Source organism: Manduca sexta, chromosome 13 (assembly GCF_014839805.1).
Source record: "Manduca sexta isolate Smith_Timp_Sample1 chromosome 13, JHU_Msex_v1.0, whole genome shotgun sequence".
Lineage (NCBI taxonomy): Eukaryota > Metazoa > Arthropoda > Insecta > Lepidoptera > Sphingidae > Manduca > Manduca sexta.
The window spans coordinates 11,893,554-11,909,771 of NC_051127.1; the positions used below are offsets into that span (position 1 = coordinate 11,893,554).

The 16,218-nt window shown below is 33.0% G+C and overlaps 3 protein-coding genes and 1 long non-coding RNA gene across 4 annotated transcripts; 2 read left to right on the plus strand and 2 right to left on the minus strand.

Moving 5' to 3' along the window:
* The first annotated feature begins 100 nt into the window (after nucleotides 1–100).
* Nucleotides 101–6,840, plus strand: LOC119189206 (protein transport protein Sec23A-like). The gene is made up of 4 exons (XM_037438258.1): nucleotides 101–220; nucleotides 4,383–4,448; nucleotides 4,790–4,810; nucleotides 5,872–6,840. Exons 1-4 carry the CDS (start codon nucleotides 101–103, stop codon nucleotides 5,959–5,961), a joined length of 297 nt encoding a protein of 98 aa, XP_037294155.1. The 3' UTR covers nucleotides 5,962–6,840.
* LOC119189154 lies at nucleotides 2,612–3,770 on the minus strand. Its single transcript, XR_005112280.1, has 4 exons — nucleotides 3,501–3,770; nucleotides 3,319–3,427; nucleotides 3,041–3,141; nucleotides 2,612–2,719 (listed from the first exon to the last, which is right to left on the minus strand). It is a non-coding gene; the product is annotated as an uncharacterized LOC119189154 (long non-coding RNA).
* A 3,012-nt stretch (nucleotides 6,841–9,852) lies between the features above and the next one.
* On the minus strand, nucleotides 9,853–13,842 carry LOC115451959 (calcineurin B homologous protein 1). Its single transcript, XM_030180380.2, has 5 exons — nucleotides 13,752–13,842; nucleotides 13,475–13,646; nucleotides 12,131–12,394; nucleotides 11,890–11,983; nucleotides 9,853–11,285 (listed from the first exon to the last, which is right to left on the minus strand). The coding sequence occupies exons 2-5, from the start codon at nucleotides 13,539–13,541 to the stop codon at nucleotides 11,141–11,143; spliced, it is 570 nt and encodes a 189-aa protein (XP_030036240.1). The 5' UTR covers nucleotides 13,542–13,646; nucleotides 13,752–13,842; the 3' UTR covers nucleotides 9,853–11,140.
* A 767-nt stretch (nucleotides 13,843–14,609) lies between these two features.
* LOC119189232 (coiled-coil domain-containing protein lobo-like) lies at nucleotides 14,610–15,855 on the plus strand. The gene is made up of 2 exons (XM_037438325.1): nucleotides 14,610–15,220; nucleotides 15,656–15,855. The coding sequence occupies exons 1-2, from the start codon at nucleotides 14,813–14,815 to the stop codon at nucleotides 15,821–15,823; spliced, it is 576 nt and encodes a 191-aa protein (XP_037294222.1). The 5' UTR covers nucleotides 14,610–14,812; the 3' UTR covers nucleotides 15,824–15,855.
* The last annotated feature ends 363 nt before the right edge of the window (nucleotides 15,856–16,218 follow it).

Below are 16,218 nucleotides of genomic sequence, written 5' to 3' on the forward strand. Positions count from 1 at the left end.
TTGACAATAATATGTCTGCGTAAAATTATCACATTAATATTTGTTATCTCTGTCTACCCACCAGACCATAGCGCAATGGCGCGCTCTCCGTTACCAGGATATGCCGGAATACGAGTTTTCGCTTAACTGCTCCCGCGCTCCCATCGACGACGCGCAGGAGATACTGCAGAGCCGCTTCCCCGTGCCGAGATATATTGATACCGAACATGGTGGATCACAGGTCAGTTTTATGTATTACTTGTGGTCTTACTAAAGACAGTTTAACATCTTATAAATATGAATGAGTATATATATACAGTGCAGAATAACTTAGGAAAAATATTGTGTGGATTTTAGTGGATGATTATGTGGATTTTTGGACGTTAAATAAAAATATTTATGTATATCACGTATGTAGGCGTGGCAATATAATAAACAATTGCTTCTGAGGTCATAAGTAAGCACAGGTTTCATTTATAAAAATATGATTATGTCCATAAATGAATTTTAGAAAATAAAATATGCGACATAGTAAAATTTTATTTTTATTAAAACACGTTCACAAATCAAGTAGTTTCAACGCTGCGCGTTCCATCAGCTTTGGTTGTCGCGGCTAGTATTTTCTCAAGCATGTCGTTAACTTTCTGTTGGGTCTTCAGAAAGTTTCGGAAGTGCACGTCATCGTACCGAGATCGTTTCTTCGCATTGGCCAATGGCAGTTGTTGCCGTGAAGCCACACGTATTTTACAACAATCTTCCTTTTCATCGCTGTTTTTTGATTCGTCAATGTTTTCCAGTCTTTCGTGGAATCGTTTTATTTCTTGATTTCTCAGTTTCATACGATCGTAGTCTGATTTGGTAAAATGCGGTTTATATTCACGGTCAAAGTCGTCATTATGATTATCGAATTTAGATCTATCGTTTTTCTTTATTTTATAATTGTCACGTTGGTTAAGCGTATACGCATCTCTAGCTCGTGATCGGAATTCTCTTTTCGGATTTGTCAAAGGCTTCTGCCAATTATCTCTACTCGAAATTCATCGTCTATGTTGTAACGATCAATATGATGAATGTAGCTTGTGTGATGAGTATCAAGCCTCGGTCTTAAATTGGGACTCTTTGTAGTAACAATGATATTTTGATGAACCAAAATCGGCTTAGCTATCGGTATACCCAAAGGAGGCACTTCAAAAGAATTCGTTTGTATAGTTATAGGTGCAAGTCTTAGTCCAGTTTTGACTTGATAGTTGTTGATTTCATGCACTTGATATACTGGGTTCATCATAGTAGGTGGTACATTGAATTTTCGAACAATCGTATTTGGTACATTATTGTTTTGTTCAACGAAAATTGGCGCGAATTGTTCATTTGGAGTTCTCACACCGTAAGGACTCATTGCTGGTTTATTAGATGTGTACACTACTTTAACGGGTCCTTTGAATTCATGTTTGACGTCTTTCTGTTCGGTCACCTTTATTTGCGAATTTCCTGATGTTATAGTTTTTTCTTCGATAGATTTAAATTGTTGGAATAGTTCCATGAATTTTTCCATCATATGCGTAACTTCTATTCCTTTTCCGTCGACATTTTTTGTAGTGAGGGTTGATGTTTCTGGAATGAGAAAAGAAGTTTAATAAGTTTTTGTCTTTTTATGTTTAAAGAATAACGTACCTGTTGTGGTCAATGTAGATTTCGTTGTTATACCGGATATTTCCTTTTTTATGTCATTAAGTACGATTGCTTTAACGCTTTCTGCAATTTCTTTGATGATTTCGCTTGGTAAAGGTTTTTCATGTTTAATCTTCTGATTATTATCTTTTGTCATATTTGTATATAAGTTATTAATTGTATTGAAAATGCTATCATCCTTCATCAAGTTATAGTTTCCTAGTCTATTATTTGATATAGCTTGTTCGCTATTATTTGGCATTTCTTTTTGTTTGTGCATTATTATGCTTTGCAAGATCTTCGTGGTAATCTAACCTCACTTCATCGGCGATGGGTAGGGTTGACTTGTTTTTTAAAGCAACTGTACCAAAATTGTTATCTTCCATAGTTGGTCTTCGACTGAAAAAGTTATTTGTTTCTTTTATGATATTATCGTAGACATCATTTCTTGATGTATTTGTATAAGTATTTATTTGTGGATTGTTTTATTAACTTCTTCTTTTGTACCAATATTCCGCCCGTTAGTTTCATTAGTATTATGTGTATTGGCTAAAAAATCTTCTAATTTCATCAGATATTCTATCTATGTCTAGCTCTGTTGTTCGAGGTGACTGTGTAGTTGTATGAATCATTTCATTCTTGTTGGAAATATAATCTGCTAATATCTTTTCATAATGTCAATTTCGGAACATTCATGTTTTTATTTGGACTTGAACTAGTAGTTGGTAATGTTCTTGGCCGAGACGAAGTATAATCTTGTTTACTATAGGTATTCCAAAGCTTTATAATATTTTGAGAAAATAGTTGAAGCTTCCCTTCTGTGGTTGTTTGTGACTTACTATTTTTCAGTTGAGGCGAATTGTATCCAATTAAATCATTAAATATGTACTTTATGTTACTACTTTGCAGTATATCGTAATCTTGTAATACAATATTCTTAGTAGTAACGTCTTCGAGATTTTTGTTTTTGATTTATCATTCGAGTTTTGTAGTTCCATGAAATATTTTATAAACGATTTTAAATCAGTTTTATTTGTTTCTTTGTTATTAGATTGATCTCTTTGCCGGCTCGCTACAAATAAATAAATAAATATATTTCATTGATTATAAAAAACACATATCGCACTCTTAATAAAATAATGACCCATTCCAAAATGGGCAATTTGTGGGAATCGTCAAACAACCAATTTCTGTTTGTGACCTTTTAGTATTTTCCGTTTTTTCTTCATGCTAAAGGTTTCATTTTTTACCTATCTTTAATAGGCTCAATTTTATAGCAACTTCAAAAAAAAGTACCAAACAAAAATTAGTTTTCCGACGACTGCGACAAATTAACTATTTTGAAATAGGTCATTATTTTATTAAGAGTGCTATATATTATTTAAAAACTTACTGAACATCATTTCTGTAATTGATTTTGTTGTAGCTTCCGTATTTGAATATTCATCTTTAACAGTTGTTTTTGCGCTGTTTAAACAATCATCTCTCAGATTCCTAGAAACAAACGTTTTTGTATTTTGAAACACACAAATATCACACAAAACTAACATTTATTGTAAACATTTTTTTCTGGTGGTAGGGGGGCTCTTGTCCCCGCTCCACTTACCATCAGGTGCAGTGGGGTCACTACTCCATGCACGTATAAAATAAAAAAGAAGAAAAAACACTTACTCATTGTTCATATCGTTAATATTCAAGCCATGACGTTCAAGTTTCTTCAACATGTTCACATCCAGATCTTCCTTTTGTAAACCACTCAATATAAGTACACATATCAAATCTGAAACAACCACCAATGAATGGAACAGCCTAGCATACTGATAAATACACAATGTTTAAAAAAATGAAAGTACTTATTGCCTAAACACTGTCCACGAATTGCTATTCCAAAAAAACTTTAATTCAAACGCATTTAAAATGTTTTAACCATTCGTTGATATTATTAGTTTAAACTCAATTGTTAATTGACAATATTAATTGAAACCTTTTATCTGAACTATACGCTGTGTGCCCTGAGCGTGTACGTGTTTTATACGTGGGAACGTACATGATACGGCGATTATTGTGAACAGAGCGCGGCACAACATTGCACCGCCTTATCGTATTCCAAGGCAGCGCGGCGGCAAATCTCATTGTTTTTTACCACCGGTAATTGTATTGTCGGCTCGAATAGGTGCTAGCTGTATTATAGGTGTTATTTTCGTGGAATAATGGCTGAAAGAGATCAAATGCTAGTTATATGCTAGGTGTAAGGCAAAAAGCATTTTTAGTCGAATATGTCAGGTTGACTCTCTCTAGGCGGACCCACCTTTCAAGTAATATCAAAGTATGTGGCCAGACTACCGGCGAATTTCTTTTTCGAAGAAAAGCCTTTTCGTTTAATTTGTATCCGTGGTGCTTAACAACTGGTTTATCTCGTTGTAAACGTCCTCATACTTGAGGTTAAAATGTCTCCTTAGTTCATTATTTTGCCTACCGCTTTGCTATGGAGGGTAGTGTTTAATTAATATTTCCAACTCCTCCCTATCTATTTGATTCATTTCATTGCGGGATAAAGACAAATTAGTGTTCCCTGGGACACCGCTCGGTGTCATAAGATGAGCGTCACTGCTGATCCTGGCTTACAGGAGTTATAGTGGTGGGTGTGAGGGCGGGAATGTTTCTAATAGTGAATTTAAAATAAGACTTTCTATAGCTCGAGTAGGACTAGATTTTAATGAATCATTTTGTTTCAGGCCCGGTTCCTCTTGTCGAAGGTGAATCCGTCGCAAACGCACAACAATATGTACGCGTACGGAGGGGTGAGTTGACTAAATGAATTATTATTACATCGTGATAATTAATTTTATATCTTCTTTATCGAATTCACAAATTTTCTACAATTAATAAGTCTCAAATTTTTATATTGTTTTTGATCTTTTAATATGATTTTTTGACAACTTTAATATCTTTAGTTTATTAGAGCAAAAATAGTTTGCTTATTTAATGCACTGTACATAGTTAATGTTTTAATTATTTACCTTTATTAATATTATAGTGAATGTTACCCGCATGGTGTGATCATTTAGTGATGCCATTGCGCATGGTGTGAATTTGATTTCTTGTTTTTTTTTTGTTTCATCGTTGTTTTGGCGATATCCAGGCGATGCCGATACCATCTGCGGTAGTGACTTTGTTTCTTTTTTATTTTTAAAAATTCAAAATTTTTGGTGTTGGCAATAATTTGCTTTTGATTAACATTAAGTCCATTCATGATTCATTACTAATGGGAATGACATTGAAATTGTATGACATTTTTACGCTTTTATAAGTATATGAGTAATTATTTTAAAAATATTTGCAAATTTACTAACTTTTGGCTTGAGCTTTAAATGCATTTTTGTTTCTTGATGTTTTTTAAGCTATAAAGCATCTATTAATTTATATGTATTTACATGTTTATACAAATTCGTCTTGATTCTATAAATTTGTTTCAGCTTACTATATTCAGCCATTTTTTATTTATAATTTATTTATAACTAAAAACAATTGTAATGCATGTATCAGTATTTTATTAATATTGTTATTGCTTTAAGGTGAACATTACTCTCAAATAGTAATTATACTGATTACTAGCTATTGGCTATAATGGGTATAGACTATAGTCACATCATTACAAGAAAAGTTACACTAATTTAATTGACTTAAAGCTGATTTTCGATGGTTAGATAACAGTTAATAACAATATAAAATGAGACTTGAAAAAAATTAAAATTGCTGGTGTATCGTTAAAAAAGTTAATAGTATGACTTCTCTATTCAGTTTGGGTGTGACTTATGGCCTATTTCAATAAACGATCTCAATCTCAATCTTCAATCCGATCCTAAGACTAAATCAATCAAAATGAGTAATTCGTACACGTGTCAAAAATCTTTAATGTATTGGTTAATTGTTTCGATCAAAAAAGGACGATTGGTGCCATTTATTGAAATTGGTTAATTGGTAACCATCTTATTTTTGATATATTAATCTTTTTAAATGGCGTGAGTAGTTGTGATCCTTGAAATTCGGTTAATTGATAACTTTTATCTTACTATTGATGAATCAACTCTTTTAAATTGCGTGAATAGTTGTGGTCGTGTGTCATTGAGCATCTTCAGTTATCATCAATGATCATACATGTCGCTTTGGTGGCGGTTTCTGGAACCTCTGTATATTTGTTTTAAATTTTATTTTAATGTACAGGACGGTGGCGCCCCCGTGTTGACGGACGATGTTTCGCTGCAAGTATTCATGGAGCACCTAAAGAAGCTGGCGGTGTCCTCCACCGCCTAAATGACGATTGTGTGCAGTATTGGAACTGTTACCTTACGTACATGGTTTTTGTAGGTGTCGATAACAGGTGCCGTTACCTTAATGTGGATTATGGAACTATTGTGGTCGTCTTTTTTTAATTGTTAAAACAGGTATAATTGCGCGATATTTTAATACTGTGGCAGTAGGTGATAAATATACATCGCATTTATTCGTATAATTTGATAGTGTTATTAACTAATGCTATTTTGTCATTGTAAAAATAATGGTTAGTTCATGAAATAGAGATTAATTATGTCATTGTTGAACACTGTTAATGATTTTCTACAAGGACATGATCGCTATAATATCATTTTTTCATCATTAAATGCCAGGAACTTAGGTGATTAGCAAGTCAGTAACATTGTATTAAATTGGTTATTTGTACGTGACTATGTGTGTAAAACGTAACTTGTAAAGGCATAAAGGACTCGTTAGTATTAAACATCGTTTATTCTTTGAAGGTACTCAGATTAAGACAATACGATGACTATATAATGAGAAAATGTTCTAAGTATGCGCCGGAGTTGTTGAAAGGTACAATGTTAAATAAATAAGGGAAATATATACGTATATTCTTTGCGGCAACTCATGAAATCTCAGTATGGACTTGTCAGAATTTAAAGCCAAGGTCATTTACTTTCATCATATTAATTCGAAATGTATGTGCGGTGTAGAAAACTTACCTTAACTCTTTTGAATATATTTGAGAACAGGAAATAGTCTAATATCTAATTCTGTAGTGGGGACAGTTCCATAGATCGTGTACACAGTTTAAAAATAATCTTTAATAATTTAAGTTATATTTTCTACAATATATTGTACATTTATGAGATGCAATAAAAGTGTTTATGGAATATATGCGTGGAGTTTTTTTTTACAAGTATGGTATTATTTGGGTTTTGTAGATTTCCAGCGATATCGTAAAGTGGATTTACAATTTTACTGAAATGCAGTCTTTTTGCGCGGAAAGTCGGTTATAGTTCAAATAATAAATATAAAAAGAAAATTAATATTTGAAAAACAAATATTTATTTTTCTACACAAGTTTGACAATAAATATTTTTACAATCTTCATTGTGAGTACCGAATGCAGTACGCGTGTCCTAGTGAATTATTTAAGCGTGTGGTTATACTACAGTATATTCAACACAACTTATAAACAGGATTAACATTTTACTCTATACTTAGCTGAAAATTTATAACCGCCACTTAATAAACGATCCTAACCGCTTTTATATCCATCGCGAAAATGTACCAATCAGAACAAAGGGTTTTTGACAAGCTTACAAATGACTTATTTGATTGGTTAATTCTCGAGATAGGATCGAAGATTAAGATAGAGCTCGTTTCTTTAAAAAAGCTGAAGATATTAATAGTTTGGATTGAATATGGAATTACCTTTGATCTAATAAAATTATTTGTGTTAAAATGTAAATGAAACCTAGGAAATTCATTGCAATTGTAAATAAGTTTGTTTACATTACGTGTAAGTTGCATTGATACATTATTCATTACTCAGTTTTTCAATTCTTTGTTTTACAACCTTTTTTAATGAACGATACAATCTTAATCTTGATAATCAAAATAAGTCATTTAAAAGTATGTCATAAAACTATACTGATAGGTCTATTTTACGTTGGCTCGCACAAAAGCGATTGAGGTTGTTAATTTACATATCGACGCTTGAACAAATAAGTATACCGAAAATGTATTCTATAAATATTTAGAATCGCCACATTTTTCTACGTCATTTGATCTAGTCTTTGTAAGTCTAGGACAATTTTATTATCATTAGGCTATATCTTTATAAAATAAATAGTTTAATTGTTGTGCAATTTCATATTAAAATCGAAAATTTTAAATCACACTACTCAAAAATTTACTGATTGTCACTTAAATATTATTGCCTTCCAAGCGTCGATATATAAAGTCGGTGGTTAGTTAGAAGTCTCTAAGTTGTTAACATTAGAATCGGCTGTGCACAATAAGGGTGGATATTTGTGTTTTAATATTTACACACTGCTATTAGTCTATTTTAACATTTGACTACAAAATAACGCTTAGTTTTCCTTTTTTAAAAATATATATATTTTGGAATGGTCTTCTTCTACAGTTCACTATCAGTGTGGATGTTTTACAATCTACGATATTTTTGTAATATTTGATTTAAAAAAAAATCCTGAGAATCTAGATTACATAACAATTAATATTGAAATCAAACGAGACTATTAGTAACTTGCGTAATAATAATAATTAAATATTACCCATAAAAAACTATTTCATTCATAAATATCACACACACCGCGTTAGCATATAGAAATATTAATTTATAACCATTGTTAAATCATTGTAATTATGTTTCATTACTTCAAACGTTCTAGTCAAAACAAGCCATATGATGCATAACAAAACATTAAAAAACTAAAAATGCAAAGAGGAAAAGTTTGTATAAATTTACTAATTACTAGAGATATAACGGATATCCGGTAACTATCCGTTATCCGGCCTATCTGGTGGCCTAAACACTATACGGGCGGATACCGGATATCTAGCGCCTATTCGGGCAACCGGCCGACCGTATACTGGACTAAAAAAAAATCTAGGTAGTGAAATTGTTTTATTAAGTTATTAATAAGTATCATAGTAAGAGTGATTGAAGTACGTCATAAGTTCTCTTCCAGTAGCGATCATTGTTACAACTTCAGCCTGGATTTTGAGCGACTCACTTATAGCTCTTTGGAGCGTATGTATAAAAATCTAGCAGAACCATACTCATCCAAACGAACACTCTTCAGTAAGCACCACTAACATGAATGAGTAAATGTATTTTAAGTGCTTAGATCTGGTGACCGAATATCCGCCTACAAGGTTGACCGGAAATCCGGTATCCGGCTAAACTACTATCCGTTGCATCTTCACTAATTACATTTTAACGAATCACATTCGTAAATGACATACGAAGCTACATATAATAAAGTAAATAATATCATAATTCCTTTAGAGACGTGTTTGTGCCTTTTAGTCCTTGGCAACTTACATTCAGATAGACCGAGGCAGCCTCGCGCGGCATACTCTGACCGAAAAAAATGCAAGGAGGGTCAATGGCGTTCTGGAAATTGGTCACCCATTTTTTTCATACTACTAAATGACAAGATAAGCTAGCCATTTAGAGACTGATTTTTCAAATGATAGATTACTTTTATAGGGTTATTAATTCTCTTTGAAAGAGTGGTTCTCTTTAGAAAATAATCAACATTACAATGATAGTCATAGAAAAGTTATGTGACGATTAACCAGCTTTAATTTTTTTTTATTGCTGAGAATGACGAGACGAGCTTGCCGTTTGCCTGATACTAAGCGATACGACTACCCATAAACCGCAGAAACACCATCCAACACCTTGAATTACAAAGTATTGTTTGGTATTCCACTGCGCTCGCCATCCTGAGACGTGAGATGTTAAGTCGCATTATGTCCAGTAGTTACACTGGCTACGATGTCCTTCAAACCGGAATACAACAATGACTACACACTGTTCCTTGGTGGCAGAAATAGACATTGCGGTGGTACCTACCGAGGCGGACTCTCACATATGAGAGGCCTACCTCCAGTAGAAAGCTTTAATACGATGTTTTGGTTAACCCATAGCTGTTTGCTTTATAAGTTAATTTTATTTATCAACAATAAATAAGAGCTTTTAGGCTACATAAACACAAGCACAAAATAAGTATATATTAATGTAGTTTCTATGCAGATCAGTGGCGAAAGGTAAAATTTTCCGAAAGGTAACCCGACAATATATGCATAAATGTGACATAATAATTACTAATATGCATAAATGCGCTGTGCAAATCGTTCTAATCGTTCTGATAATTAGATTCTATATGGAACCCGGCAGGAGTCAGGACCCTTCGTCACTGATGAAGATTTAAGTAGTCAACTGTGAGTCAGTGAAATAACATGGATTATTGTCTCCAGGGCGGACTCAAAGTTTGGCGTCCAAGGCAACCGACGAGGGCAAAACAGATTTCAATAAATCACTGGTACACTACGTCAAGGTTCTATGTTAAATTTTACTAAGGAAAAAATCGTTTGCAATAGTCATGGTTCCGCCTTTAGTTATCTGTTGGGATTATTGGAATTTTTTACAGAATAAGAAAAAAAAATTATATGATATATAATTTAATTTCTTACAAATAAAATTAACTTAGAACCTTGTTATCGTAAGCAAGCGAATATAAAGCGCACGCCCCTTAGCCATAAGTCCATGTAAATTTAAAAAAATAACCGTTTAAATTTACGTACTTTACCGCCAGCCTAAAGTGACGCCTCTGCGTCAACCACTCCGCGTCACTACTGAGTTGATGGATTAAGTATTAAGTTACTATGGCAGATTACCGTCTACCGATGACTACAGTACTATTATCAACAATGCTACTTCAACACTAAAACTACATACTCCCGCGGTTGACATAAATAAATACATGATCTAACTAGTAACCTACATAACCCCAATATGTATCACATGATTATACAAAAAATACTAAGTGCAAGCTAAACTAAATCTAAATGTGACGAGTTAAGTTTTAAGATTGCAAAATGGCGTACAATATTTATTTTCGTAATTGTAGAACACTATTAATACGGTAAATATTGTGATACGAACAGTTCAACATCAAATCTATCTTTATTCCCTATATTTGGCTACCATCCACTATGTGGTCGGGACTTTTCTTCATAATTTAACTTATCTATCAGTTTTGATATTTTATTATCTAATAAAAAATATTTACTACCGACCGAAATAATGAACAATCTCGGATATCTTCAGGTCGATCGCGGAAATTGAGCAATCAGAATACAGTTTCATGGTGGCTTGTAAATGTCTTGATTTTATTTTAAATGAGCCAATCGGAATAAAGTTTCACATCGCTCACATATAAAATATTTGATCAAATTATTTCCAGGATCGATCTAAAGATAGCATTCGGGATTATTTATCAATTTCGGTATGTCAAACCAAATTACACATTAGAATCCCCATCAACATTAAACAATTACATTGAGAGCATCATTTCTTATTTAAAAGCCCGTAAATGAGAAGCACGAGCAGCGCAGTCAGGATGTACTTGATGTATGTGCTTCAAGAGTTTGGTGGTCAGTTGAGGAACCTGATGGACATTTTCTGTTCCACGTCTGTCCTCTCCAGTGCTCCGCAGAACTCTTCGAACGATATCATCTGGTCATTGTTGGTGTCCGCCTCGAGGATTGTGCGTTCTGCGATGCTGGTCAGCTGTTCTTCACTGTGAAATTCGACATGTAGATCAGTTATAATACGCATAGATATTTTTAGTGGTTTTATGAACCATAGCAGTGGCGAAGGGTGAAATTTTTCAAAAGGTAACCCGAGGAAAAAAAAATGCCTTAGTTAACGTATCGCGGCCATTTTAACAGAAAAAAAAATAACAATTGCACACGTAAATAAACCTAAAAGGGAAGCCGGTAGGAATCGGGTTGTATGCACGCTTCGCCACTGCAACATAGGCTTTTGGTATGCTATGCTCCACGGCCATGTTGGACTGGCGCATTTTGCGACCGCGATGAGAAAGAGATTAACACGCATCTGACTGTAGAGATGTGAATTCAGTCTTCAGCATACCTCTGTCACAAGATATATTTTCTTTTTTTAATATGTACAATATATTACTCATAATTTTTAGATACACATAATTCTTAGATAAACAGAAATTATTATCTTGCATTAAATGACTTAACTAGCATTAAAGTTATCATAAAACATATTTATAGTCCTCATCACAACATAAAAATGCCAAAATAATAACACTTAAAAATTAAGTATTTTTGTTTTACATTAAATATAAACAAAATAAATATAATATTACTAACCTGATATTTGCCCCAACCATCATGTGCAGTATAGCCAAGAGTTCATCCCTGGAGATTTTGCCATCACTGTCAAGGTCATACATTGAGAATGTAACTGGAAATAAATATAACAGTAAGGTCATATAATTGTGAATGTAGAGGAACTCGAACTTTTTTTAGATCTGCAAGCAAAAGCTAGTAATCTATATGCTTATGCATTCTGGAATAGGCATGGTCAACAAAACTTCAAAACTAAACTCACATCGCAATTTCTCCTCTCTGCTGTTAAGTTTGTTCTCTCTGTTCTTTCGTATCGGCCTGAAATGGGCCAGCACCCTCATAAACTGCAGGAAGTTGACTCTGTCGTCATGGCTTTCGGCAAAGAATGAATGGACAATCCGTTCACTTAGAGGGTTGATCGCCAGCTCAGGGATGCGAAGGAAGTCCTCCCGTGAGAGAGTGCCGCAATCATTCTTGTCGAGAGACGTAAACCTTGAGTAGAGTCTTTCAATTTGATTAGGTGTGACTGTGAAAAAACAAAAAAACATTAAGTACCGTCAATTACTCAGCTAAACAGTAACAGGTAATTGTAACAATCAGGCTCTAGTATCATTTGGTCAATCCATCTGTGTCACTTTTTTGAAGCAATATAAAAATCAATACTGCTATTTTAATAATTTGCCATTATTGTATCTCAACCAAATTTATTTTCAATGAAAACAACCTATATTGCATAAATGCAATTAATAATACATTGCCTCATTAACATTATGATGAGTTTCTGCTGAATCACATATTGTTGGCTTACTATTACGAGGTCCTATGCTTATTTTTACTTATATTGCAAAAACTAGATAAAAAAATATCATGTTGGATAAAATTTAAAAAATCAATAAATCACGGGTCCTTTGATTGTCTTTTCTGATTATTTGTAAATTTTGACTCAAATAAACAAAGAATCGTGAAATTTTATTTTTTTCTGGTAGTAGGTCTCTTATATGTGAGAGTCCACCTGGGTAGGTAATGTCTATTTCCGCCAACAAGCAGCAGTGTGTAGCACTGTGGTGTTCGGGTCTGAAGAAGATTATAGCCAGTATAATTACTGGACATAATAAGATTTAATATCTCATGTCTCATGGTGAGCGCAGTGGAATACTAAAAAATACTTTGTAATTCAGTGTTGGATGGTGTTCCTTCTGTTTATGGGCGGTTGTATCGCTTACCATCAGGCCAACGGCAAGTTCGTCTTATCATTCAAAGCAATAAAAAAAAACATCAAGACATCAATTACTACATAGAACCTTGTAATAGTGAGCCAGTGATTAGCTAATATACATTAGTCTTTAAGATGTCAATGGTATCATGTACTTATGAACATTATTGCAAACCCTAAATATTTGACATATAACTTTTCTTCAACGTACAGATACATCTCATTCTGCTATTTTATATGCAAAACATGGTCACAAATAGGGCTACAATAAAAACCGAATATGAATTTTAAATATAATGAGAAAACAGTAGAATGAAACGGATATTTATAAAAACAACACAAAGAAAATATAAAATTTGATGTCTTATTTATGATAAAAAAATATAAACTTACACCCAGTTTCTTCTTGGATTTGCGCTATTTCTTCTTCTCTAAGGAGTAATGATGACTTATTCCCCATGTTCAAAGTCCTGCGTTCGTCTTTTTGTGATAAACTTAATAAGCAAGTGATAAGGATTAATGCTTATTTATTTTTATTACATCCGTGTACTAGGTTATAACGTAACTGTAAACAATTATTATTATTTATTTGCGAAGACTATACACAGGATATTAGTATATTAAAAAAATGTTGCGTAAAAATATTAATGTTTTTTTATTGTCCTCTGACCTTCGGCACAACACAGCACTTGATCGTCACGTTGACGTAGTCATAAAAATTGACAACTTCCATCTGACGTCTTACAAATGACAGAATTAGAGTCAGAGTTACTGGTTTTAAATTTAAATGTACCCATTTTATTTTACAAACTTACCCTAAAACGCAATTAAAAAAGCGAATAATATATAATTAATATAAGTTTAAAAGCGTTTATTTCTAGATGTAAAATCTTTTTTTGAATTATAAATCAACTTCAAACTGGCAAAGTGCATACAAGAATAATATTTGTTGATATAGTGAAATATATTATCGCTAGTTTTCCAATAAAGATTTGACATAACTTTGGTTAGCAAAAGGTTCTGGGTTCGAATCCCGGTGCGTATATTCAGTAGGCATGTATTCTATTGGCTATATAGATACATAAACTGAATCCTTCATAAGTAATAAGGATAAAAAACTATTTAATAGTAGATGTTAGGGCATTCTTGGTTTTCCCGAAAATGTTTACGGTCACACGAGGTAAAGTTTTTTACGCTGGTAATACAATCGTAACGTTTTATTTTTCCTCCAATAAATCGATATTCGTGAGGTTCCCAAAATATTACTGTTGTGAATAGCGTCCACAGCAGGGTAGGTTTCGAAATCGGGTCAAAATGCAAATGTCCACCTCTATATATTTTGTAAGAGACACACTGCAGTGGGGCGGTTCGGCTGAACGAGTCACTGCTCGCATAGCACCGTTGTGGCCAGGCGGCTGAAGCGCGTCATAATGAAACCTAAGCTTTAGATGTTTCTTTTTCATGAAATTAACAGTTGCTTAGCTACCTGAAAACTGAAGTAACTTGTTTATTCCGTTTAAAACGTAGTGATTATATTCTCTTTGATTCCGTTGAAAAAAAGAATATAATTTTCCATATATATTATAATTCTCTTTGATTATAATTGTCATTTAAATAACCCTTTTTCGCGTTTCATTTTCGTAGTTATGACTAAAACAATATTAAAAAACGAGAATTATCTACAGTCAAAATATTAATAACTTGAAGATCTGTCTATATAATAACAATATCATGTCAGAAGTGTTTAATCCCGATAAGAAACCAGATTTAGAAGTTTTAGACCCCGTATTGGAAGTCAATGAAAATATTGCAGCTGAAATATTTGATCGACCGCAGGAAGAAAATGAAATCGAAGAAATACCACCGAGAATATTTGGTTTGAAATATATTACGGAGCCATTGACGCTACGGTCTTTAAAAAATGCTATCTATGAATTGGGAGTAGTGAATTTATGTTGGCCTGAAATTACGGATCCTGTGTTTGAAACAAGAACTTGCTTTCCAAAAAGTTATTATACGAATAGTTCAAAAGAACGCCTTCTTCTTGCATATGCTGAGAATTTCAGGCGGCAATTTCATTTTCATTATAATGGAAGGAAGCCTTTGTTGCTGCAAGCGCCTAATGAATGTGGATTGCAGGTAGTTATTTATAGTATTATTTACCCATTAAGAGACCACACAGCAAATCTACATAATAAAATATATAAAAAAATTACGTAACTGCCAGAGTTGTAGAAATATAAAGCTAAATAAAAAAATAAAATTTTAGAGTATGTGTGTGTGTGTGAGAACATAGATGGCAGCACCATTGTACTGTTTGAATTTGATTATAAGCTCTCATTTATTAATTTAAGTGCATTTTTGATTGCATAGCATTATGGCACAATAAATAAAAAAAAAATACTTACTTTTTAAATATTTTGTACATCTACCAGTTACTTACTACTTAAAATTTTTTATTACGTATTTTTTATTTTGGTATAAATGAATACGATACTGCTTGCTTGAATGATGATACATTTATATATCTCATAGTCAGAGTCTCATATTAGTATTATAGTTTGGGTTTTTCAGAAAATGGTGTGTACAACTATCAGACCAACCAAGCTCTGCTATGCCGATACCAGTAACTGGGAAGGACTGGCAGCTTTAGTGTCCGACTACTTCGACTATGAACCACTTACGAAGCCAATGCTGCACGTAAGTACACCATTTGTAATTTATTCTATGCAATATAGATGATTTATGCTTCCGTCTTCTTTTATACCAAATCTGCGGCCGTCAATGAAATCTTTATACAATATTTTTTCACACGATGTCGCTAGTGTGCTCGTTTTAATGCTTTGAATCGAGCAACAGGTTAAATAAAGAACTGTTGTTACGTATGTAAACGAAAAAAATATTATTAATGGTTTATATGAGATATTCAGTCTTCTGTTGACGTTATTTATGTTATAACAAATAATAATATATCATATTGTAGTTGCATACAGAACCTGGGCTTTTTCGTGACATCACTCGTTAGGTCCTCATTATTTATAATGACCGCTTTTAAAACATCACGCAACAAGTGTTTGTTTATTTGTAAACAATATTTTTCGTTTTGTTGATGTGATGCAATTGTTGTTTTGTTGTGT